The 26867-nt window shown below is 41.4% G+C and overlaps 3 protein-coding genes across 3 annotated transcripts; 1 reads left to right on the plus strand and 2 right to left on the minus strand.

Moving 5' to 3' along the window:
• Positions 1 to 568: 568 nt before the first annotated feature.
• nufip2 (nuclear FMR1 interacting protein 2) lies at positions 569 to 8826 on the minus strand (the record flags this gene model as incomplete). The annotated part of the gene is made up of 4 exons (XM_079171564.1): positions 569 to 3658; positions 4461 to 4493; positions 5232 to 6896; positions 8661 to 8826. 4 exons carry the CDS (start codon positions 8824 to 8826, stop codon positions 3606 to 3608), a joined length of 1917 nt encoding a protein of 638 aa, XP_079027690.1. The 3' UTR covers positions 569 to 3605.
• Positions 8827 to 11975: 3149 nt separating this feature from the next.
• tmem88a (transmembrane protein 88 a) lies at positions 11976 to 15009 on the plus strand. The gene is made up of 4 exons (XM_079172384.1): positions 11976 to 12224; positions 12407 to 12476; positions 13818 to 14144; positions 14482 to 15009. The coding sequence occupies exons 3-4, from the start codon at positions 13836 to 13838 to the stop codon at positions 14767 to 14769; spliced, it is 597 nt and encodes a 198-aa protein (XP_079028510.1). The 5' UTR covers positions 11976 to 12224; positions 12407 to 12476; positions 13818 to 13835; the 3' UTR covers positions 14770 to 15009.
• A 5131-nt stretch (positions 15010 to 20140) lies between these two features.
• pcolcea (procollagen C-endopeptidase enhancer a) lies at positions 20141 to 25632 on the minus strand. Its single transcript, XM_079171747.1, has 9 exons — positions 25518 to 25632; positions 23445 to 23553; positions 23091 to 23349; positions 22500 to 22624; positions 22237 to 22373; positions 21806 to 22134; positions 21635 to 21712; positions 21386 to 21556; positions 20141 to 21280 (listed from the first exon to the last, which is right to left on the minus strand). The coding sequence occupies exons 1-9, from the start codon at positions 25604 to 25606 to the stop codon at positions 21150 to 21152; spliced, it is 1428 nt and encodes a 475-aa protein (XP_079027873.1). The 5' UTR covers positions 25607 to 25632; the 3' UTR covers positions 20141 to 21149.
• Positions 25633 to 26867: the final 1235 nt, after the last annotated feature.

Raw genomic sequence — 26867 nt, forward strand, 5'->3', positions numbered from 1 at the left:
GACAATGGACTGGCATGAATATACAAGCGCTCATCATCCGTCCCATTCAAACTGATTTTGGCTTCAGGTCACACAATTCTGAGCACAAGCCATGACAATTTCAAAAACCTACAAAACACATAAATTGCTCATTGCTTTCAGCTGCATCCACGTTGCTTAAAAGACGAAATTAGGATTAGGTGTAAGAAAACTTAAACAACGTTGCAAATGTTACAAAAGAAAGAAAAGAAATGGCACAGATATATGCTGGAAGCAGATTTCAAACAATCAAAATTGCTGTAAAAGTATATCTTTTTTTCACACAGGCACCTGTACATGAAACAACAACAACAACGGGGGGGGGGGGGGGGGGGTTTGAAATATACGAGGAACTTGCATATAATAGGAAGAACTCGCTATGCACACAGCCACAAAACAACGAGGCCGAACTCGTCACTCACAACCTGGAAGCCTGCACCCTTGAGGTGATTGCACATCCTGAGGGGGCGGAGCTATAAACTCCACATGGTCAGGCTTTACCTTCTCTACACACCAACAGTCAGTTTCTCCCCCCCCCCCCCCCCCCCCATCCTTGATTAACCATCTACTCAGCTTCAAGAACCTGTTTTTGGTTTGCAGGCTACAACGCTAAATAACAGTTCTATCTTTATAAATGCATATTCAACATAGCCTTGTTGCTGTATTAAGTGCTTTGAAAAAAGAGGAGCCATGGGGTGGGAGGATGGGAGATTATCAGATTTCCCTGTAGAGGACCATCCTCTCAACAAGCAAAAAAATAAAAGGTTGTAAGACTACAGTAACGTCACATACTACTCATTTTGATCACCCTGTTTTACATGGAGAAGCCTATAGAAGCACCACTGTCCGCAGATGATGCTTTCAGCCTGAACTATTTGGCGTTTACCGTATGGGAACCTGATTATGTCACTTTTGTCTATGGATTATGGCCAACAAGAAGAAATTAAATTGTCAGTTTTGTGTAACTTAATGCCAGATTTTTAAAAAAATAGCAACGTCAACAAGCACAGAAAAACACAAGTCTAAATGCTAATAGCCCAAATCTCCTCCGATGCCCTCGCTTCCTCGTCCACCAGATGCAACACAACTGTTCGTATTCAGAGGGCAGCGTCCGTTGATACACTCGCCCGCCTTGCGCCGTACAATGGAAGCCAGAAAAACATTTTGAAATACCAGAGAGAAGACGTGGAAGTTAAAATGTCAAGACAAGTGGCTGCAGATACCACTCCTCCTCCCCCCCCCCTCTCTCTCTGCACACGAGCACAAGCTGCAGCGCTGCCCGATCAGGACACAGTGGAGAGAAATGTATGGCGAGCTCAGACCCAGACTGTAGCTACCCAACCACAGTAACAAACCGAGGGGCGCTTCACTATGCACACGAGAGAGACGAACACCCATCAGAGATTGCAATATTACAGTCTAGTATACACAGAAAACAGCCCATGGAGCAATGTGCTTTTTTTTTTTCTTCTTTTTTTTTTTTTTTTTAAAGGGGTAAATAAAAAACAGGAAAACGTACGTTTTTAGAACCCAAGATGACGACGACAGCACCTTGCATGCCATGACAAGTTTTCCTCAAAAGTATTTGGTGTTTGTTTTTCACATCATATGAGACTCTATATAATAGGACTCCAAGTCAACGCTTCCAATTTGAGAACATTACATGAGGAGGGGTCACTTGGCAAAAAATAAAATAAAAAAAATATTCAACATAGTCATGGCTTTATCAACACTACCTGAGGTACATTTAATAATTCTGTATTTATCAACTTGTTTTTGTGGTTTTTTTCTTCTGAAGAGTAACAGCCCAGAGCCATTCTTTCAAGGAGGATTTCTTGTCAGTACATATAGATCTTTCTAGTAATTAAAAGATAAAAGCAATTAGTTTACATAAAGTGCTATTAATCCACACATTAACCAAATCATAACTTGTCGAGAAACGAAACCTGGACAGTAACTTCGTTATGTTGAATAAACTGATGGTGATGAAAGCGATGTCACAGCTGGCCAGTTAGCGAACGTGGGCTCCCTAGACTTAATTAGATCTTTCAACGTGAGCTCATTAGCAAAATTGACTTAAGGATTTTGTGCAACAAACTGAGAAACGCATTTTAAACATTGTTTAACAAACCCCACCAGCACCTTGGGTGATGATTTTGTAGCTCCATATAACCCATTTCACACGTTGCATGGATCACACGGTGTTATTGCACTCTGGTTTGCAAATGTTAAACAGTAAAAACATAAAAGTACAACTCATCTTCACATTTCAACACGGTTTGACGGGGGACCTAGATTAGTATTGCAAGTATTGTTGTGTTGCTGTTATCTTTGTATGGCGATGAACAGCGACCTCTGACTCGTTCATCTCCACCAGTAAACATGAAAAACAATGCCATAAAACGGACCAAATACTGAGTCAAACAACAAAATAATCTTTTAAATCAGTCGTAAAATGCAACATGTTTCTGACAATAGGGTTTTAACAGTTTTTACATAGAAAAAAAAAAGAAAAGTAATGTGTATGGACATCCTGAATCTTGCTGCTGAACAAATAGCACAAAAGGCAGCAGACCTTATTGGTAGAAATGCCTCTCGCTCTGTTAATTCCTCAAGGACTCATATAATAGAAGGTATATATATATATATATGAATGAATCTGAATTTAAGAATACTCTTCAGTGACATCATAATGATCTGCATGAAATGGATGAAAAGCTTTACGATGAAACGATTTGGCCTTTAACGGACCCGGTTTTAAAACTCTTTAGCACACGTGTAATAAACATTGAAATGAAGGGGCGGAGCTTTCCTTCTAATTGGGCACTTCTGTACCTGTGCTCTGGGATCATACTGCAGTGCAGATAACACTCACGTTAGGGCAGACTAAACGGTATAAAAAGAAAAAAGCAAGCGGTTCATTTCTGGGCTCTGATTTCCCCTACAAAAAAAAAAAACAACTTATGGATTTAAGACAAGGATCTCCCTTCCTGGATGGGGCCTCACCTATGAGCTTCCACTTAACTTACAGTTTAACTCCAAAGAACTTGACCACAACTTCAAGGCATTCTTTGCAAAGTGTGCTCTCCTTTCTTCCACAATTAACTCAAGCTCGCACACGACCGTGTATGTATAACGTCTAACATATCTACAATGGACTCATTTGAATGCGTGAAGAAAGAAAAAGACTGAGGCGTCCCATAGTCAGACCGACGGCTGCCGCAGTTCAACAGGATAAAGGCTTAGGGAGGTGCAATCCATGACACCTTCCTTTGTTGAACTCCCGAACATCCTCCTTAAAAGAGCCATGAGACAAACAGCTATCACAGCTCCAGAGTTGCATTTATCGTGTTGGAGAGGCACCGATCGCCTCCGCGTTACGTCCCTCCAGAGTGTCTGCGTGTTTGTCTGATGCCCCCCAAAGAAGTCTGTTAGTTCGCCGGAGGTTCCAAGGAAAATCTGTCATGCTAAACTATCAATGTTTTCACAGTTGTCTCTTTATCTGTCCAACAGGATTTATGATTCCCAAGGTAGATAATCGCAGCACATAGAAGAGAAGAGGGTGAGTACTGGAGACCATCTACCTCTCACTGATCAGGTCCATCCTTGGTCTCATCATAAACCACTACTCTTTTTGGATCTACAGCAGAGGGGGAAGAAAGGAGGCAAAGGGTTGGATTAGTCAACACTGCATCAGTGTCACTGACGAACTGGAAAAGGGTTACTAAACTCCCAAAAGAACACAAGCGACAGATAATGATTACAATTAAAATGTTGCCCGTTTTGGGATATTTTGTGACAGTGATTTATAGCGAGGAGGTAGCTAAACACGCTGTAGGACTTTTCTAATCCAGTTACCACTATTTATGGACTACACGTTAGTCAATAGGTGTACATGCACACCAACCACGTAAAAAAAACAAAAGCATTACAATTACGTGACTGCCATAGGCACACAGGCTCCCTTACTTATACAAAGGTGGTATTGTGAGCAAGTAGAACTCCATTAACTGAAATAGGTCAATCTTTAGATTGAGCATGTACACAGCTTAGTCTACATCCTCCATGTTTTGATCTTGTGCCGCAAGAGCAGCATAGGCAACGCGGTTTCTTTAAGCAAAAGATATTGTCGAAAAATGTCACAAGCAGCGAAAGTTCTAAAGCTCACTCTGAAAATGAATCGAAGTGATAAATAAAATCTAAGTCCTTTTGTTTTTCTAACATTACATCCCATTTGGATCAGAATCAGAACACCAAAGCCCATTCATGAAGAGAAGTAAGTTCAGGCGTTTCACAAATCATCTTGTGTTTCTCTTCTTCTTCACTTTTATATGTTCTCACATTTCTAGACCGAATTCGTGTTGACAAAACTGAAGCGCCTAAACATTAAAAAAAATAACAAAAATAAATGTAAAGAAGTGAGACCAACAAGTTTAGTTTACCTTGTTTTTGCAAGTTGAAAATGAATTCCATTTCTGTTGAGGGAAAACAAAAGGCATATTATTATTAACTATACATGAATATATTCAGAAAATGCAATACTGATCTAAAACAAAATCTATAATACAAAGAAACATTTCTTATTATATTTTTTCGTACATGGATCATCAAATATCTTTAAACTCGACAGCTAAAGATTTTTGTAAAACAAAAACGGCAGAGCCGACATTCCCGCACTGGACTCAAATTGCTTTTCAAGAGGGATCGACGGGAAAACTATGCAGCACATAATCCAGCGTTAAAAGTTTGTGATTTTATCTCCTCAATATCAGCCTCATTGTTTACCTTTCACTCTCCCACTGTGGAATAAGCGCCGTATTGTGTTACTGCTAATCCACGCTGGACATGTGCTTCACATTAAAGGCATCCAGCTGCCAAAACACTGGGTGGCTTTTACTGCGAAGCAGTCGCAAAAGACGCAACGCATTTGTCACAGAGGTTAGCGCTCATCATAATTGTTCATCAAAAGAATCTGTCAAATGAAGCGGCTAATATTTTTTTTGCAAGGCAATGATAGAACAAGTGGCAGCAGCCACAGTGAGCCGTTAGGTGTGGAGTTGCAGGCGACAGGCTGCGCCCCTCTAAATGCTCACAAAAGGTCACCAACTACTACTACTCGTGAGTGTAGCTACAATCGTTATTGACCGACTTCTTTACTTAAATTTAAATGGTTCTACAAGTTAATTTGATAAACAAAGTAGATAGTTAGTTACCTTTAGTGTGATAAGTGACAGCAGCTTTAATATCAAAGGAGCCCCAGCTACACCTCCTGCCAATGTCTTTAGAGTGGGCCGGTTGTTTTGAGGAGCCAAACGACACAGTGGTTAGCTGGCCCTGTGCTGGCTTAGCACCGTTGTCTTTACTGGAAGCCAACACAGCAGAACCGGCACCCTTGGCCTCAGCTTTCGCCTTTTCCTGGCCACGTGGCTGCAGCTTGATCTCCTCCTCACTCGGCGAACAAGCGTTGGACACATTGCAGGGGGCACAAGTCCTTTTCTCTGGGTCTTGAGCTAAAGTGCCAAGCTCGAAGAATGATGGGCCAACATCAAAGCAGGGCTGGGCGGCCTTGGCAGCAAGAGCCTGACACTCGCTTTGAGGTGTGACCACAGTGGTCTTGTCCTCCGCAGGCACCTTGCCACCTCCTCCTTCTGGGCCCAAGTTGGGCTCATTTATGAAGGAAAGCCCCCACTGATTCTGGAAGATATCCCCCAAGGCTTTCTGATTTGTCTGAGCCGCCGGTGGGTCGAGGTGACGAGCACTAGGGAGCACAGGTTGCATATTTAAAGGGTAAATTAAAAGAGTTTTTCTAAGCTCGTATCCTTCTCCATCTACAGGACTGGTTGTGGAGCTACAGATACTTTCCAAAGGAGATGCTACATTCTCGCCACTTGGGAAAGACGGGGCTGGTGGAATACTACTAGCAGCAGGAGCAAAGAAGGTACCCACTGACGGGCAGCCGTTACCGGTTCCAGAAACAGGGCCATTAGTAAAGCTAGCTGAGGTGATAGTTTTCATAGCAGACATGGGGACCTGTGACAGTCTGACAGGAGGAGGCAGTGCCTCTCCTCCACCTTGAGCTACTTTGTTGAGGTTCTCTTTTACTTTACTTGCATAACTGATCTTGGGAACAATTTTTGCACTGCTATTGTCCACAGGGAATACTGGCGGGGGCTTGAACAAAGTCCACGAGTCCTCTTTTGAATTTGAGGAAAGCTTGGCTTTGTGCCTTTCCTCAGTCTTTTTACCAAAGCCGCCAACTATTTTGCCATCAGAGTTCTTCCTCTGAGATTCACCCATCGAAGCGTCTGACACAACAGCCCGTCTAGCTGCTGACTGAGCGTCTACTTTATGGGCGGCTCTAAAGCCATCGAGTCTAGAAGTCACTCCCTTCTCAGTTGTCTCAAGATTAAAAGCCCCATGCTCTTGCTGCGTGTCTTTCTCCTTGTCTCTTATCACATTATCAGTGTTCCTGGCGTTGTTGCATCTGGCCTTGCGTTTCTTCGGAGTAGTATATCCACCTTCAGAGCCGCTGCCATCATTGTCCTTGCTAGAATAGCCATTTGTAATTAAGCCACAGTTTACGACGCCATTTTGAAGCAACACAGCGTCTTTCTTATCCATAGGTTGGCCCTCGTGATGATTCAAATCCAGAGCCTTTTCCTTGTCATGTTTAAGGTCCATATTCTTCTTATAGTCCAAGCCTTTGCCGCTGACTTTTGGAACAGTCGTGTACAGCTTTTGCGTGGATTTCTGCTTCACATTTGCATTACTTGTGTGTCTGTTACAATTGCTGTTGGGGGGATGCGACATGCCAACAGTATCAGACAGATGTGGATTCTTCTCCCCCTCCTCCTCACAGATGTTTACTTTTGCACTGCCTGAAAGGGGAAACAAAATCAGTCGTATGCATATGACCAGGCATAAAGTTTGAGTTTATACTGACATCATTCAACCAGTCTTTCCTGTCGTGTGTAGATGTACAAAAATGCATTTCATTTGACCTTTATCACAAAGTAGAAGTTATCAAGTGTTGGTAAAGTATTTGTAATGCAATTATGAGCAATATAGGACGCTAAAGTCACAAAACCTGGAAACCGATTAAGATGCTTTACCTACCATCATACTCAGACTTAATAATAATCCAAGTAAGAATTATCAGCATCATTCACATGCAGCATTAAAATGTTGTCTCTACTATCCACATAGATTTAAACTGGTGTGTCCTACGCAAAGCACAAACGTGCACGATAAGTTAGATAACAACCCATTTATTGTGTTCACAGCTAACCTTTGTCTTTCCTGATAAATCATCACAGCAGTAAATGTTAGTAAGAAAGCTAGCAACATGTATCCCAAGCAGAGAGACGGATAGGATACGTTTATGGTGTTGCCTGAACATGTATCCCCTAACACATTCCACCATGTATCAGACACAAGTCACAGACATGCATTAGCCTCACAACTGTCAACTGCATAATGGACTGCTACCCGTTAACTTTCTTGAATTGATCTGACATCAAAGACCAGTTGCAGCGAGATGTAAAAAGGACGGCTCACAGCAGCATATGTGACATACTTTTGGAGTGTCCGTGAACCACAAATAGGCCTGTATGCATTGCATAGGCACGGCTGTGTCAACGTGGGCCTTTAAATGAACGCTGCTGCCCCTCATGTCCGCGGGCACAGCACACACAAGCTGCTGCATACAGCCGCGCTTCACTCATCATACATGCATGTTCTCGCTCATTTGCGCCGACATAACGTGTGCCGCGAGCAGACGTAAGGTCGATGGTTGCAGTCGGCGTCTGTTTAGCTGCAGCAACAGCATCGTTGTCAACTGGTAACCGTGTTGTTGCGTGGCTTCACTTTGACCGGACAACATGCAACAGGCCTGTCACCAGACGGCTAACGTTAGCTAATGTCAACTAGCCATCCACTCGTTGGGACATTAGGACGCCAATAGTGGTTGATTGTGCCATGCGACCGCCGCTCAACATCAGCAACCCGCGTAAGCAAAAGACAACAGCGACATGCTAGAGTTGCACAGCACTGTGGTCATACAAACATTATTCACTCGCCCGGTAACTATTAGCTCGCAGTGATACTCTAACATGGCCGACAGGAAATGGCAGCTCCGAACATTCCAGTGGAGCCGGCTCGCTTTCCTAAAGTGGACAGAAGCATGCTGAAATGAATGATAGAGATTTGACTGCTGTAGACAGCGAGTCGCCGTGCACACACGGCAGTTTAATGCGTTTTTAGAGCACGCGGTGACACAATGGGATTTTCTGAGATGATTTTAGTTGCATTTGCGAAATAAAAATGGGTGAAACCGGCGCACAAGGTCAATCCCCGATATGTCAAACCACCACCAGCGACAACTGTCACGCAACGTCAGCTAGCCAACTAGCTAGCTAACTTAACGGTTGGTTTCTGGTCCGACAGTGGCCAACTATCGGTTTAATCAGCACGCTACTCACCCGCTGTAACGTGCCTTAAACTACTCGGGGCAAAAGCATACAGTTTGAATTAATAGCTAACTCTCAGGCTAAGCTCTCAATCACGACGGAGTTAACACTAGTTAGCAAATGCTAGTCGGCTCGTTGACATTAGCTGACTAAGGCTAGCAAGCGTTAGCTCACTTTTCCGGATGGCCCAACCTGTTTTCTTCGTCTGCGCTTCCTGATGCTGGCGCTGGAAGTGGCTCTGATCATGTTTTAGACAAGTTGTATGTTGAGTAGAGTGTCTGTCCTCTCCGTGGTGGTGATATTGCCTTTCTTGTGCCCGATCTCTGGGCTGTTCCTCCATTGAAGTGTAGAATGTCGGACTAGTTCAACCAATATGTTAGCTCACGGGGTCCAATCACTACCAGTGTAAAACGGAAGCTATTTGAAGCCTCTGTAAACGTCAGCAGTAAACGTCTAAAAATGGCACTATTTTAGGTGGTCAACGCCGCTAAATTCCGTGTCTACTATGTCTAGAGTTACGCATGGGGGTATTTTGCAGGACTTTTAGATCTCGGCAGATGTTTCACATTTCACACAAATAACGGACAAGTGATTTTTGTGTGAAAATCTTTTCTGGGTGGGCAGTAACGGGGTGGGGTTCGTGTGTGGACTGAAATCATATGACCGGAGGCGCTGCCACGTCTCCAGGCAGAGGACACTTGTGTGGAGGGTCCCGTGGAGATCGACCCCACTCCCAAAATGGAAAAACTGTTTATTGAAAATTCAATATACTTCTATCCTCAAACATTTCCAATTCACTTATAAGTATTTCACCACATGTCGAAAGAACAAAATGGCTCTGTTGCTATTACGTTTTTTTTATGATTTATTAATGTTTTGGGCATTTTATACTCTTTTTAAATGACAGGTTTTTTCTTATCACATATAGTAATTTAAGTTATTATTATTGTATTTTTTTACAACAACCTCTACTAAAGGCATGAGATATGATATTGTATGACTTTTTTATAATATTCTGTACATTACATTTTAATGTAATTTGTATAGCATACTGTCCTATGACTTTTAATGACATTTTTATGACATACAGTACAATACTTTTACATTTTTTTATGGCATACTATGCCTCTTTAAATGATATTTTTATGACAAGCTATACTGTGACTTGATCTACTATATTATGACTTTTATGAATGTTTTGATATAAACTGTGACAATGGACTGTGGACTGTACAATGACTTATTTGACTTTTTTTATGGCATTTTTATGACACACTACACTATAACCTTTTATGACATTTTTTGTGACATACTATACTATAACATTTTTTACTATGACTTTTAATTAAAATATGGCCGCATGCTCAAGGACCTGTTTTGCTAACAGCAAACGGAACTGCCAGTACACACACTGCTCAGTAAATACTATACTACTACGACATTTTTACAGTATTTATTTGGCCTACTATACCATCACTTTTTCATTCATTTTTTTAATAACATACTATACAATGAAACTTTTAATGACCTTTTTATGGCTTACTATTCTATGACTTTTTTGACATTATACATACCATAACATTTTTATGGCATGCTACACAATGATTTTAAATATTTTTTTTACGACATACTACTATGACTTTTTTATGACGTACTTTATTACATACTATACTATGACTTATTTATGACGTACTTTATGACATACTACTATGACTTATTTATGACGTACTTTATGACATACTATACTATGACTTATTTATGACATACTATACTATGACTTATTTATGACATACTATACTATGACTTATTTATGACATACTTTATGACATACTATACTATGACTTATTTATGACATACTATACTATGACCTATTTATGTCATACCATACTATGACATTTTTTGGGACTTTTTCATGACATTACTTTCTTTAGTACATTTTATACTATACTATTGCAGTTGCCCTGTACTCACAGTCTGCAGCTGATGGCCACTGGGGGGTTCTGCTGGGCCAGTTTGCTTAAGGCTGGCCCACATGAAGAGACGAGAACAATACTTTTTTATGTTTCCCTCCAATATGTCAGTGACACCATTTAGTCAAAGCTGCAGGCTACAGCTGATCCATTTAGTTAAGAAGCATTGTAAAAAAGTAAGAGAAAGTAATGTGAACAATACTAATATGAAACAAATGTAGTTTCTTACTAAAACTAATGACTGTTTTTCTTTTTAGGTAATAGTGTGGTCTAGATGATATGACCAAGCTGTACAGTTTATATACAGTCAATGATAAAAACCAGTTTGTAACCTGTTTGCTTTATATCATTCTCTCTCATATAATCATAATATCAGATGTAGACACAAAAACAATCAACCATTATCAAAATAGCACGACAACAATATTCTTACTACCTTTTATATGTGTTAACTGGAGCTTTTTCTTTCTGGTTGCTATTTTTGCCATTTGTTTCTGTCTCAATCTCTCGGGTCATGGGATGGGAAGGACATGAGATTGCCAAAACTGCAGATGCGGAGACATCTCAACCTAGAACATGGACACAGCAGCGGATATCCCGGTTCCAAGGACAGGAAGACTGCTCTTCCTCTACCAACCCCCTCAGACATTGACATACGCATATAAACACTCTGTGGCATTGTTAACGACAAAACCACCCTTTGGAATTTTTTACCCACTAATGCCTCAAACTCTTTGATCGTTTTTTCTTGTACTAACTGTTCAAATGCCCCTATTCTCTCCAGGGAGTACATATCTACCCCTGTGAAGAAATAGTAAATAAACAGGGCTTGGCGGCGTGATGAAAAAATGAATCTTCATATCAAAATACTAATGGCACCCTTTGAACTGAGCCTCTCTGGTTTCTTATCAGTCCCATGATAGACTCTTTTCCCCCACCAAATTAGCCAAACCCCCCCACCCCCCACCCTGCCCCACACACACACGCACACACTCCCCACCCCCCACAATCCTCATTTCCTTATGTTTTCTGAAAGCACAGCTCTGTTTTTCATCAAAAGGTCAAGGGACCAAGCTTAAGCAACTCTGGCTTGCCTTTTACCTTCTTATTTCAGAGCTCTGTGCTTTTGTAGTAGATGAGTGGTGCTGTATCTTTGTCCACACCCTCACATTAGTAGTGCAGTAGTATGATGCAGTGTAGCATGGCCTACATCTTATGTAACATGCCAGTCTAAAATCCCCAAAAAATGGGGTTATTAACAGTTAGTGTGAGTTTCTATCTGTGCTTGAACGGCAACATAAATCCATCTCAGTTGTTTAGAATTTTGAAACCCACCTTATCAGTACTTGACAGTGGAGTAGAGAAAGTGCTCAGCGAGGGTGTAAAGTGTTGAGGATTGGGCAGCATACCCTGCCTCCTCGAATCTATCCAAATAAACACTCTTCCTCCCTCCCCCTGGTTCCAGGGGTTATCATAGAAACCCCTCCACTGCTCCCCTGCCCAGACGCTAACAGCAGCCTTTAACACAGCCCAGCCGTCTTTCTGTGGGTTCACATTAGAGGCAACACAGGATATGCTCTCACACACACACACATGCGTATACTCTTAATCACTCACGCATTCAATCATATCTTAAACTGGAGTCGGAGTGAGGAAGCAGAATGTCAGGGAAGGAAGCGCTGAAGCCAGTGGGAAAGCAGAATTTGAGTCAAGTCTGCGGAGCTTTTTTTTCACAGGAGGTCTCAAGGAGAAGTTTGGATTCATAAAGGTGAGCAAATATCTGTGGATATTTCTGGAAATAGGCCAGCACAGAAACGGCTTTTAGATTTAGTTTAGTTGAAACTTCACTCGGGTCCCACTCTCAAGATCTGGATTGTCAAACAGAGAAGACATACTTCAGGAGGACATTCTTGAAATTCTCTTTGTCTCTGACCACTCACCGCTATTAAGGTCTTTCAAAGTCTCATCATCTGCTGCCACCATAGAGCTGCAGGAGGACACATCCTCAGGTTACAACAAAGTGAGTACAACAAACAATGTCACCATTTATTTTTTTAATAAATCACATGTTGAAAAAAAAATGAAAAATGCTAATCCTGCTCCTAACAAAAGGGCTCAGTTTACTTTAATGTCCACAGAACATCATTGTAAAGAAACATCCTGAATATGTTTCCTCAGTCATTTTATTCCTGTGATTCTGGAGAGGTGGTTTTGATATCTGAAGTTGATCAATCTAAAGGCCAGTGTTTGAGCTGCATGATTGAAAGGAAGGCAGACTTTGCTATATTCACAAACAGAACAGATCTTAAAAATAGAAAGCACTTCAAAAATGTCCTTCATGTTCTTCAGGCTTGTTGGAGAATCATATATAAAAGTATCTTAAAGAGCAGGAAACCCTTAAGATCAAATTATTTTTATTGCTATTTATACAATCATAAATTCTAAAAACAAAAGAGGGTCTAAAATCGTACAATGTGCATGAATCCTGTTTTATTGTAGATTTTCCCGTTATGCAGCATGACAAACAAATGACAATGGTAGGATCTTCTGAATTTAGTGAACTGTAAATATTGCTGAACACTTGAATTTACCTAAATGATGCGGACAGATGATGAAATATTGCTTGTTAAACCCATGTGTTGCAACACAACAGTAGCTGCTAACACACTCAAGAACAGAGGGAAATGGAACATGCCCCCGTCGTTTTTTCATCACTGAGTTTACAAAATAAAAGTGAAACAAGATGTGGAAATAAAAGCTTACACTCCATTAATGTGTTAAAAAAAAAGAAAGTTGTAGCACATTATTTGTTCTTTGAAAATTAAAATTATAACGGGTTTTTTTCTGACACTACCATGAGTGATTAGTGGGATTTTTCAGTTTTCCAGCTGTTCCCGGCTCATTGTTCTGGGTCGTGGTTTTCCTGGATTTTGGAGGTGGGGTCAGCGGAGCCCCATTTCCTCGCACTTAGAGCTGTGCAGTTATCTGTGTTGACTTTCCACGCCTTTCACCACATTATTTAAGGAACCCATTACTAAATGGATTAACATTCTTTTGACTTTCCGTGATTTTAGTGGATATATTGAAGAATTTAGGGCGTATACAGGGAAGAGAAGAGATTGGTGCAACAGAAAAATAGATGGACAATTTTATTGATTTCCTTTTTCAACAAAGTGCTGATGCATAAAAGACTTTGCACACATCATACCAATATTGTGATATTGTAATTTCCCCCAATTATAAACGTTCAGACCTAACAGCAGGGATACATTAAAGCCACAGAAATAAAGAACAATAGTAGATTAATATATTCAATAATTACATCAAGTTACTGACCTAAAACTGTTTTTCTTTCCTGCAGCAGAGACCACAAGGAAAGATGAGTCTGTCACGGAACGGAACGCTGGAGAAGACCGTAACTGAGCAGGCCCACTCTGAGCCGGGCTCGCCCTCCAGAGTGGGGTCTGGAGTCGTGGTGCCGCCTCCATACTCTGTCGGTGGTAGCGAAGCCGCTGACACCCCTCTGGAGTTAAGGGGCTCTCTGGACTGCTGGGCATGCTCTGTGCTGGTCACTGCACAGAATCTGATCATAGCACTGATCAATGGCGGGCTGGCCAGCATCATTTTTGGCACCATCCTCACCCCTGCTCTTGCCATGATCATATTTGGCTTCCTCTGCCACCCCACGGTAACAATCTTTTATGGAGATCTCTGGAAGTGTGAGAGGCTATAGATTGTTGCTGTGTCCAAGTCCATACAACATACTATTAGTGTAATTTCCTTAGTGCTTTATAGGACAGTGTACCCCAACGGCACACTCAAAAATCCTGCACATGTTGTGCATATTGATTTCTTTTGATTCTACTTAATTACTCACTTTTCGACTGTGAACATACTGAAAAACTAGAGGTAGTTTTGTGTGCATGTGCGCGTGTTTGTGTTTGTGTGTGTGTGTGCTTCCCCCATACTTCTTCATTGTTCCATACCCCATTACTCATCCGTTTCCTCCTCCTCTTGCTCTCCAGGTGCAGCCCCATGGCACATATCTGTATTGCTCAGAAAACCTGGATGAAGCCGGCTGCGTGGCTCTGCTGGTTGTGGGATTTCTGCTGCTCACCCCTCTGCTGGTCCTGGCACTTGCTGCCTACTGCCGCCTGGCCCGCCACCTCCAGCTGGGAATGTGTTTCATTCCCTACAGTCGCGCTGTCTACAAGAACTTTCCTGCCTCTCGCCATCGGAGGACTGACGCAGGAGGCTGCTGTGGCCGGCAGGGCACTTCAAAGAGGGAGGGGAAGGGTAGCGTATGGGTGTAGGAGAGGAGAGGAGGAACGTGTATGGTTGTAATTTGTATCTCTTTTTAATAATGAGAGTGGGGTTGTTTGAGTCTGGGTATGTTTTATGCAAATTACCACAGGTTTTCTATTTCTAAAGCCATTGCAAACAGCCAACCTATTTCATGATTCATAATGATTGTTTGGAAGTCAATATTTTTTTTTATATTAAATTTCAATGTTTTGATTGTATTTTATACCTTCTTTTTTACAATAAAGTGTCTCGACCTGCTGCTTTGTTTTTTTACAGAGACACCTGTAAACTGACAGAATGGACTGTAAACTTCATTTAAGAAAAGAAGAGAAAGTTTAAAGACGTAAAGAAGTGCACTAAATAGGGTAAAGAGATAAACAGGATTTGTGTCCCACACCAACTTTGATTATCATGCCGTTTAAATGTAATTTAAAAAACTGAAAAAAGTCATAGTATAGTATGTCATAAAAATAGTTAGGTGAATTTATGTCTCTAAATTGTCCATAGGTGCACATGTGAATGTGTGAATTGTGTGTCAGCCCTGTGAGAGATTAGTGACCTGCCTTTGCCTCTTGTTAGTCATAGTATAGTATGTCGAAAATAGTAAAAAAACAAAACAGTAATAGTATAGCATGTCGAAAAAAAGTCATAGTTATTGCATGTCGAAAAGTGAACAAACAGTCATGGTATAGTATGTCGAAAATAGTAAAAAAAAGTCATAGTATAGCATGTTGAGAAAAAAGTATAAAAAAGTCAAATTATATTATGTCGAAAAAAGTTTTAAACAATTCATTGTATATTATGTCAAAAAACTGTTATAAACAATCCACAGTATAGCATGTTGAAAAAAGTCATACAAATGTTATAGCATAGTCATAGTGGGATGAAAAAAGTCATTCAAAAGTCATTATATAGCATGTTGAAAAAGCCATAGTATAGTATTTAGAAAATAATGATTGTATAGTATGTCGAAAAAAGTCATCGTATGTTGTCGAAAAAAGGCAAAAAAAGACAAAGTCATCGTATCGTTTGTCATAAAAAGTCATAAAAAAGTCATAGTAGAGTGTTACATTAATGGGAGACAAGACGAGTCAAAAGTAACAAATAACTACATTTATTTAAAGAATAACATGAACTTAACAAAACAAACATGGAGAGTCATGAATCAGTAGTGTCAGCATTTGTGGATGTGTGGAAATATGTGGAGCAAACAAAATAAAACAGCAGCCGTGTCAGCCGAGGAAAGAGGGCGTCTATGTTCAGGTGGTGTTTATTATAGCTTTAACCACCCCAGACTCAGCGGTGGTTCATCAGCTGATCATCATTCCGAAGGACAGAGAAGAGCCATCTAACAGGACACAGACCCCTAGTGGAAAAGAGGGGACATTACACCCTCTCCATAAAAGTGGTTTCCTACCAGGAATTACACTATACTGCAGTGCTACATTCAAAGCAAACCACATACAGATTTAAAATATACATGTTTCTTTTGTCTTTTTTTTAACTTTAAAATAAATTTGTAACCAAATGTATTTGATGAATAACATTAACGAAACAAAACAAACATGGAGAGTCAGTAATCCGTAATGTCAGCATGTGCGGAAATGTGTGGAGCAAACAAAACAGCAGCCGTGTCAGCCAAGGAAGCGGGCGTCCATGTTCAGGTGGTAAGTCTTTAAAGCTTGAACCAGCCCAGACTACGGTGTTTGTCATCAGCTGATCAACATCCTGAAAGACAGAGAAGAGCCAGCAAACAGGACACAGGCCCCATAGTGCAAAGGAGGGGGCCTAGTACATTGAAAAAAGTCATAGTATAGGATGTTGAAAAAATCATTAACAAGTCATTGTATTGTATTTCGCAAAATGCAATAAAAAAGACATTCAATAAGTCATAGTTTAGTGTGTTGAGAAAAAAAACAAAAAGAAAACTTGAATGTCATTGTAATGTATTTAGAAAAAAGTCATGAAAAGGTCATACTATAATATGTTGTATAAAGTCATTTCAATCAGGAGAGACTTGTTTAACAATGATTTATTACACATGCATGAAATATGAAAAGTCTTTTGCGATTGGACTCCATCCTGAAGTACTATCACCGAGGGTAGAGATACTGAGGTCCAATAGGCCTAATCCCCCCTGGAGTCCAGACACTGGTGGTGGTGGTGGTGGTGGTGAAGGGAGTTGCTGCAATCTGATGATGAATCAGGAGCATGGCTGTGATGCTGACAGGAGGTGACTGGGGTGGAGGAGGGTCGCGTCTGCTTAGCTGAAATGACAACTGACAGCAGCAGAGAGAACACTTTTAAAGTTGACAGCAACGATATGATTGGCTTAAGGAACCCGTGTGCAAAATCTGGTTGGTTACTTAAAAGTGCACGACCCCAATCAGCTGAGGAGAGGAGAGACAGAGATTACGAGTGAGTGTCTTCCTGACTGAACTTGCGCTTGAGCTTCATTAAAATACATTATAATGTATGTCTAATAAAGTCATAGTATAGTATGTCGAAAAATATATAAATAAGTCATACTAATGCATGTCGAAAACAGTGAAAAGTAGTATTAGTGAGCATGTCGAAAGAAATATATAAAAGTCATATAGCATGTCGAAAAAAAGTAATTGTATAGTTTGTTGAAAAAAGTCATAAAAACTAATAATGTTCAACATCTTGAAAGATGGAAAAGATCCAGTAAACAGGACACAGACCCCGAGAGAAAAGGAGGAGTCCTCACAATAGTTCGTCGAAAAAAAAATCATAGTATGTTGAAAAAATAATTTAAAAGTAATTTCATAGTATGTTTGAAATAAAAAAATAAAAAAGTAATTGTAAAAAACAATAAAAAAGACATTGTATAATATGTTGAAAAAATTCATTGAAAAGTAATAGTATAGTGTCTGGAAAAAAGTCATGAAATTCATTGTAATGTATTTAGAAAAAAGTCATAAAACGGTCATAATATAGTATGTTGAATAAAGTCATAAAAGGTCCTAGTTTAGTATGTCCAAAAAAGTCATCGTATACCATGTTACATTACATTACAGGTTGAAAAAAGTTGCTGCTGCTCCTTCTTCGTCGGCGGGGAGGGTGGCTGCTGCTGCTGCTGTCACATACGCTGGTGGAGGTGTGCGCGGCGCGTGCGGATCGGGGAGGAGCTCCGCCTTGCGCGATACAACGGATATTTGTAAATTGTCCGACTTTTACATTTTTACTTAAAGCGGGGCTTTCAAACAGTCCGTCTCGGCGTTAAATGGGTCGACGAGGAACGTAATCTGTGGCCGCACATGCGCGTTTGACGAAAATACCGTATTTAACTCAAGCGAAGCGAACACGAACATTAAAAAAACACAAATACAAACTTCGATATGAACGTAAGAGCCGCATGAAACCGGGCAAAGAGCCGCATGCGGCTCGCGAGCCGCGGGTTGGCCACCCCTGGTATAGTGTATCAAAAAAAGTCATAGTATAGTATGTTGGAAAAAAATCAAGGAGAGAGACCTCTTCAAGGAAAGACCTCACGTGAACTGTATGTTCGCCTAAAAGACTTGTTTTCGAAATGGGTCAAACCAGAAAAGTCCGCAGTGAAAGAGATATCTGAGATGTTGATTCTTGAACAGTTCCTGAGGATGGTGCACCCAGACCTTGAGGTGTGGATCCGTGAGCATGACCCCCGTGTACTGCAGAGGAAGCAGCTCAGCTGGCTGAAGTATTCACAGCAGCCAGAAGAGGGACCAGACATACCATTTTGGCTGAGACACCAATTTAGCCCAGGGATGTAAGTCCACCGGGGGGTGAGCGAGGCTCTGGTCATGCTCAAGGTAGAGTTTTTTCCAGCAGTAGGCAGTTTCCATCTAGTAACACCAGCAAGTCAGACCCTGATAAAAGCACTGGATGTGCGATGTTACTTGTGTAATGGGGTAGGACATACCCAGTACTCTTGTCCATTTACAGGTAGGAGATTAGACAGGGGTATTTAAGACAGTGGTAGTGTCCAGCCTGGTGCCAAGGAACAAGTGGAGTGAGGATAAGACCTGCAGAAGTTGTATTCATGGGGATGAGCATGTGTATCCTACTGCTGAGGTATATCTGACAGTGCGCAGGCAGACCTTTCTTTAGCCAGAAGCTTTGGCTCCCAAATGCTGTCATTGTTGGCAATGATGTCTCCACCCTCTTTGATCTTGTGCAGCAGGCAGAAAAGGGCAAGCCTATCACACTCGATCCAGTAACTACGAAGGATCAGAGCGCGGGGCAAAAATGCAGGAAAGTAGAAGCTGCTGTGGTTCAATGTACAGGGACACCTAAAGCTTGTGTTATGGTGACCACAAGGGCTCAGAGTTCAAAGGAGGTTCTCAAGGAGTTGCCGTTCTTTGGGGTGGAGTCGGAGACAAGTGAAGTGTGGCCTTCTAAGTCTAAAGCAGAAAGGAGGAGAAAGAAATGGAAGGGCACGGCTAAAGTGACGGAGGAGCTTTCTAAACCAAGTCATCCATTAGATTTAGACCTTTTACCAGATGTAGGTGCATGACAGAAGGAAGACCCTACTTTAAAGCGTTGGCGTGACAAGGAGACAGATGTTGAGGGAGTCAAGCATGGTCGCCCAAACTGAGGACGTTACCGATATAGTAAAAAGAGGGATTCTCTATCTAGCAGTTCAGACAAAGGGTGATGGATCTTGTGCACACAGTACCATGGGCAGGACATATGGCATTTCAAAAAACTTTGCGCAGGATTGTCAGTTGTTTTGTGCGGCCAGGTATGTATAATAAGGTTTTTGCAGTTCTGTCATTCTTGTGAGAAATGTCAGCTGACTTCACAGAGAAGGGGTGCAGGGGCCAGCTACAGCCATTACCAATTACTGAAACACCTTTTGAAAGAATAGGCATGGATGTAGTGGGACCATTAGAGAGGAGTTCTTCTTGGTAATCTGATTATACAACCCGCTATCCTGAAGCTTTCCCCCTAAAGTCTGTGGAAGCCAGAAATGTTGCTAATTGCCTTTTGTGTACCCCTGTTCTCCGGGGTAGGCATACCAAGAGAGGTCCTGACAGACTGGAACTAATATTATGTCTAGGTTGCTACAACAGGTCTATCAGCTGTTAGGAGTAAAAGGAATTAAGACCACCCCTTACCCCCCCAAACACACCCATTAGTCCAGTGGATCTGTCTCATCCGTTCACCTCCGAGCAGGCAGATGTGGGTAATAGTATAGTATGTCAAAACATTTATTTTTTTATATTCATAGTACAGTATGTCAAAAAAAGTTATAGAATAGTATTTGATTGGATAACATTTATATATATATATGAAAAGCAATCATGTTTTTCAAGTCAGACCAAATAACTGATGTTTAGACTCAAAACAAAGGAGTTTAATGGTAAAGTTAGGAGTGGCAAAACAAAAAGTCTAGTTCAGGAGATACGTGTTGACTGAAGTGTCGGTGGTATTAGAAGTATTTTGTAATAATATTTACATGTGAATACAGCTTACAATTTACAGATACAGTTGTGACATATCTGTTCATTTAATTAAGCATATTCTCAGTTTTAAAGACATTTGTAAAAGCTTGATATAATTGACAGAGTCATTTACAGTTGTAGTATTCATAATCATATGGCACTGCAATAGCATAAAGTATCATGTTGTAGCTGTAATTTGTTCACTTTGTGTTATTCAGGTTTGGACCATATAAGATCAATTCATTTATAAATGTTCCTCATCTGCTTATTTCTTTACAAAATGGCTCAGAACTGATCCCAGACCATCCTCGACAGGTCACCAGGTCATGAAAGATACCAAATAAAGAGCAGCTTTGGAAGCAAGAGATCATTTTTGGAATTGAGATCTAGTAACACACTGTCAGAATCGGAGATTTGAAACATGTTATTGTTCTCATTTTACCTCTGATGCAAAAAGATTCACTTATTAAAACTCAAGGAAACATTCTGGGATCATTAATCTCCATGTAAGACTGAACACATTGATGGTAGACTACATGACTAATGTTCAACTCATGTCAAAGCATTTTAAATCTTGACCTGCTTTTTGAGAACACACTTGTAGGATTAGCAATAGTTTATTTGAAGTGCTAGTACTCGTTACATCCACTAGGTGGAAACAGAGATACAGTTGGAGAGAGTTTAAGCTGCAAAGTTATGAATAAATATGCAGCCAAACCATTTGAAAGAGATATTAAACCTTTATTAATATACAAATTACAAACATTAGGTTTGGCAGATGTTTGAATACAATTATTTTTATTCCTTTAAAATGGTGGATTAAACTGAAGTAGTTTTACTGCAATTTCGTGCATTAATAGATCTGTATCACATTCACATTGTAATGTCTGGATTTTGTGTGTTTGATATGTCATCCCAGCCTTTAAAGACGTGTGAGATTAACAGGGTTGGCTGTTGATATTCATTAATAATCTGTCATGTGGGGCTTTGTATGGAGCTGTGAATGCACCAGGTTCCAGGGTACCATGTCCGTCTTCACCCACTTGACCCATGATAATGTAATCGGCACCTATAGGAAAAGAAGAGGGACCAGAAAGAGTGATAAGTATATATATTTTTGAGTAAATCGAAATGCTAATAATCTGTGGCGTATGTGTATGTAAATCCGAGATACCTTTGCGGAGCAACGGGCACTTCTTGCACTGTGACACCAGCTTAACAGACATAGTCTCTCCAACTGGCGTGATTGTTAGTCGACCTGCTTTGTAGGCCTTAATGAGGGAGACGCTGACATGAAGAGTACCTCGGGGTCCGGGGGCAAGGGAGGTCACCTTCCCGGTTACCACTGCAAAAAGGAGAGCTCAGTGAGAACACAGCGTCGTATTAGTTACCCGTTGCATCATGTGAATGGTAGGAAACTCACCAAATTCACTGGCACAGAAACTGGTCTTGATGGTTCCATCTCTTTTACAGGCCTTGGCACACAGAGGATTTTGAGGGACTACAAACGCAAAGAATGCCACACAAATGAACATTGGATATACATCTTCCGCACATTGAAACACAAGCGTAGCGTGCACATAACTTCACCCACCAAGCCTCTTTCCATTTGGCCTTGTGACGGGCACCCTCCTGTCCTGGCCTGGGGTGATCGGTCCACGGCCTCTCGTGGGTTTGACTGGTTTGGGTCTCATGGTGGGCTCAGGTTGCACATATTTGGCAGTGGGGACCGGTGGCTTTATGGTGGCGGCAGGTTTGACTGCAGGTTTTGAGGGGATGGACCTTGTACCGGCTCCTGAGTTGAATGTTGGTATCTGAGAACCACGTGAGACGCTGGTATAGCGGGCGAGGAATCCATCAGATGTCACACTAAGGTCAGACACGAATTGGACTAGTAGCACGTTGCCACTGGTAGCAAAGGACCTGGACAGGAGAAAGGTAGAAGGTGGGGTGGAAAGTTAAGAACGGTCAATTTAAAATAACTTTGAAGGCCAACTAACACCTTTATAGATCTCTGTCACTTACTGTGGGGCCCGATCGCCACAGTATCTTCCAATCAGCCGTGAATCATCTTTCTCTCCACCGTTAAAGAATGCCACATAGTCAAACCGACAATAGGTGTCAGCCTCCAGGACAAACTTGTCAAAGTTCACCTGAATTACCTGGTACCCAAACAGAAACAGAAGTATGACTTTAAATGATCACTTAAACTGTTGTTTACCATGTTGGGTGTGTGGCGACTTTGGAAAATGAAATGTTTTCATGCTGGGAGTGGGTGTGCTGCCGACCATATCAGGCTCCACAGTGATGAGCCAGGAGCAGCTGGTGCCTGCAGGGTATTTCTTGTCAGGCCAGTTGGGCGTCTTGATCTCACCCTGGCTTTTTGTCATCTTCCCCCCACAGAACTGCTGGTCTGGAACAAGTCGGGCACACTCCATGAAAACAATGAACGAAGATAACACGGACCACATACTAAGAAGTATGCAATGTGCTGATTTTGTTAGGTAACTTTTTCATGATAACATTTTGACTTTGAAGTCAAAGTTAAAGATCTTGCACAAATAAGAGCTGGTATTCTTAGTATAGCTATTAAAATTCCCCAAGTCAAATTTATACATAAGGGAAAATACATTTTGCAAGCTCAGGGGCATGGCAAGAAACTTGGGGGGCCTGTGCATGTGCTGCCTAATTGCATCCCGCCCCCCCTTTCGCCCCCTCATGGCATCAGTTTTTACATGTACAAGTAACCTGCTCTTTTCCCTCTTTATGATTTTGGGTCTTTTTATGATTTAATTTCAGCAGAAATTACAGAGATAACAGTAAATGTTACAGTTCATGGTTTGCATTAAATCTACTTTAAAATGAATGTGACAACATACCATCGACGTACGGTTTGGCTCCACTGAAATACGCCACAAACCCTCTGCCCTGCGTCTCTGCATCGGACCCCATCTCTAGCATCATGGTGTTCGTGGTAGAAATAAGAGTACCGGGCCGGAAAGTTCCGCAAAAGCGGCCTAGTTTTTGCACCAAGTTGGAATTGCCGTTGTACACATCCAGATAGTCGTAGCGGCATTGTGAGTCAGCCTCCAGGTCAAAAATGCGGAAAGAGAGCATGACCACGTTTCCCTCTGGGACCTGGAAACCAGATAGATTGCAAATGAGTCAGACAACCGAGACACTGAGTGAGGAAAGAGTCAGTGTTAAGACATGTTACAGGGTCAGTGACTCACGGTGATACGCCAGGTACATTTGCTGTTGGGTTTGTAGAAGCTTGGGAACCCTTCACTGCCAACAAAGCCTGAGTCTATGACCAGGTCACCTCCACAGTAGAACACAGGCCTGTGAAGAAGGAGACATAAGACAGTGGGGGACAGAATATCGTGGACAGTACTCATGGTATTGTAGGTCTATGAGACAATGGAATTGAATTAATACTAGCCCAGTTACTCTCTGAAATGAGATGGCCTAAGTTCAAGAAATGAATAGGAAATGCTTCAGCTCTGTATAAGAACATGTTCAGATGAAGATGAGTTATGAACACAGACCTTTGTTTACTCATACATATCAATCTCAAATATTACAGCTTTGAAATATATTATGTGAGAAAACAACCTGCATGATTAATTTATATTTTCTTTGCCAACATTAGATATTTTCACACCTAACAGCCATATTTTGTGCTGCGAAAATGAGTTAGCTCTGGCATTTCTGAACTGCCTCGGGATTCGTTAGAGTCTGTGCACTGTGTTTATTAACAGCAGCAGCTGCTTTTAGCCTTAATGTTACTATAGCTAACAGGAGCTAACTGGCTAAATGTGGTAGCGGTGGAGAGACAGGCGACAAGTGAGTTGTCATAAAATGTAAATGTCATTGGAAAAACTGCCATAATGCACTCAAAACAGACATTGAAATCAAATTGAAAAATAATGAATTTGTAATGAAATAAAAAAACGTATAAAAACGTATATAATGGTATGAAATTAAGAAAATGAATGATTAAATACCATTTTATAATAATGATCTAGTGAGAAACAATAAGCTATCAGTGGAAAGTGTTGCCAACTTCAAAACAAACATAACAAGGCTCCTTCCACGAGCATCTACATACTTAAGCTTATTTTGAAATGCACCAAAAACCTTGTTAGCTGGTTACCTATAGTGGTTTTTTGAATACTAACACTAAAACTGACTACTCAGAGTATAACTTAACACAATCCAATTCTTTAAAGTAGTGGTTCCGTTATGGATGGGAAGAAAGATTCCTTTTGGTGCTTAACATTTTCATACCGTTTTCACCACATATACTTTGACTATATTTAATCCAACCAATACACATAGAGTGTTCAATTAAGTTATGCCACAGCTCATAATGTATGATTGTCGTAGTAATTAAAAAGCATGAGTGAAATCCCTCTGGATAGGTGCCATGGTTAAAAATGTTAGGTGGGGGGGGGGCTGTTTAAAGTCGTAGAAATGAAGAAGCATGATAGCTGACAAGTACATGTTACAGCTGACAGACTATTTAACACTGTTACTGTGTTACTTTATGTAATGCATTCTGTTGCTTTCCATACACTCACAGAGCTCACTGAATGTCAAAACTAAATTCACAGACGGAGAAATTTCAGGTTGTTGCCAGCTGGGATACCATAGACCCATTTATATACTTGTCAGCAAATAGGAATATGCCTGTTATTAATAAGTTGTTGTTTTGGGGCATTTTACAGTTTGTGGTGTGGAGTCTTTTTTCTGAGAAAATGATGTTGTTTCAATGATTCACATCGGAAGGGACAAGAACATGAAGGGAGCAAGTAAGAAAAAAATGTTCAGCCATCCCCCATTCTGGAGAAGTGAACCTATACTCAGAGGCAATGGAAAGAAAAACACAAACTACGATTTCACACAGCAGAACCCCAGCAAAGTCAGACGCTTGCTGATTGAAGCCAAGATGTCAAGAGTCGGAGCCAAGTTGTTCTGATTTGACCCCGTAGGCAGAATCAAAAGCATTAACATCTGTGGCGGCTCAACCACTGCAGACTCATGCCTCACATCGTGAGCCAAAAACCAACGGGACAACTCTGTGCCCAATCAAACAGTGAACTGGAAAGAATTTCCTTAGAGAGACGGAAAAGAATTCAGAGTATTTTAGTCGTCAAGTTAGAGGCTCTTGTGAACTCAATTGGTTGATTTTTGTTCATACTATGAATAGGCTCACCTACAAAATCCCAAAAGCCACATAAACGAAGATTAGAATTGATTTCAAGCAGACACGTTTCTCAAACATACTATAACATTGTCCTCACCTGGTGTAGTTGGTCCCCTGAGCGTTCGTCCATCCTAAACACAGAGACAGGAACAAGGAGAGACCCCAGATGCAGTCCACATGTGTCATGATGCAGCGTGCACATGAAGCGAAGCAAACTGTTGCAGGAAAATGAGCTAGCAGGAGGCAGGAGGTGAAAGACGGGGGAGGCCGCTCGCTCAGGATGGGCGGAGAGAAGGCGTGAATGAATGGAGGGGGGAGAAAGTTCGAGAATGGATGAAGAGATGGACAGAGATACTGAAAGGACCAACAGCGGCGACAAAGAGCCTCGAGGGGGGATGACGTGCGGTGGGAAGGGCGGGAGGTGAAGGCTCTAATTAGAGCCAGATGTTTCACCATAATAGCCCTGGTTTCAATATAACGGAGGGGGCATCTAGGACAGAGGTGCAGAGGGAAGTGGTGTCAGAAGTTGTGGTTGAGGCTTTGTGGACATTCAACTGTTTACAGCAGACGTTTCTGGTTCTCTACATGGCTGAAACTTGAGTTAAAGAAGTGTAAATATGGTTAAGATGGGCTGTTGAATCCATTAACGTCCATCCTGAGTGTCTGGCTGATTATTAGGGTGCACAGGTGGGTGCAGAGCCTGAGGCTCTATGGGATGTATAGCACTCAACTAGTAGGGCCATAAATCTTTACATTCCACAACAGCATTGGGAGACCTTTCATTTACAAAACAGATTGTTTTCCTGATAGAATGATTACCTTTAGCCATCTAGCTTAAACACAAAACACATACAGGATCGAAAAGGAGCCCAAAAAGGATTTAGACAAACAAGTATCATAAAACTAATTATCTCTTTCCTCTCACCGTATTTCCCTAAGCCCCAGGGGCTCCTTTGGCTCCAAAGCATCTGAGCCAGACAGCGTTTGTATGCCCCCGCAATCCACCAAGGCAAGGATAACACTCTAGAGGGGGGAGTATTCTTTCACTGTTGAGATTCACTGAAGAGCAAACCCTCTAGCCTACATTACTGAGGCCTGTGGAGGGGATGGTGTTTCAATAATGCTACCTTTGACAGACTACAGAGCTGCAACACCTTCATCAAAAGTCTGGAGCAGTCAGGACGGTCAGCTCATTAAAACACAAAGCAGAGTTTGTACAGAGAGGCTGTGTCTCAAAGTGCACGTGGCAGCCAGCATATGACTTGTTTTACTTTGAGAATGAACTGCTCATAGTGAGCAGGAGACTAGAGCAGTCCATAGTCCTGCTGCGCTGTGTTTGTGTTGACCCAGAGTCCTGATAAGAGGCAGCAGAAGCAGAAGGAATGCAATGACGTGCCGAGTCTGCTGGGGAGCGGACCGCGTCTGAGCGTGCACAACTGTGCGGCCG

Source organism: Pholis gunnellus, assembly GCF_910591455.1.
Source record: "Pholis gunnellus genome assembly, chromosome: 13".
NCBI classification, from domain to species: domain Eukaryota; kingdom Metazoa; phylum Chordata; class Actinopteri; order Perciformes; family Pholidae; genus Pholis; species Pholis gunnellus.

Coding starts and splice junctions, on each gene's coding strand:
- tmem88a (XM_079172384.1), top strand. CDS start 13,836: ATGAGTCTGTCACGGAACGGAACGCTGGAGAAGACCGTAACTGAGCAG. Junction 14,145..14,481: donor GCTTCCTCTGCCACCCCACG/GTAACAATCTTT, acceptor CTTGCTCTCCAG/GTGCAGCCCCATGGCACATA.
- pcolcea (XM_079171747.1), bottom strand. CDS start 25,606: ATGACACATGTGGACTGCATCTGGGGTCTCTCCTTGTTCCTGTCTCTG. Junction 22,625..23,090: donor AGCCAAACCGTACGTCGATG/GTATGTTGTCAC, acceptor GACTTGTTCCAG/ACCAGCAGTTCTGTGGGGGG. Junction 21,557..21,634: donor TTTCTGTGCCAGTGAATTTG/GTGAGTTTCCTA, acceptor TCCTTTTTGCAG/TGGTAACCGGGAAGGTGACC.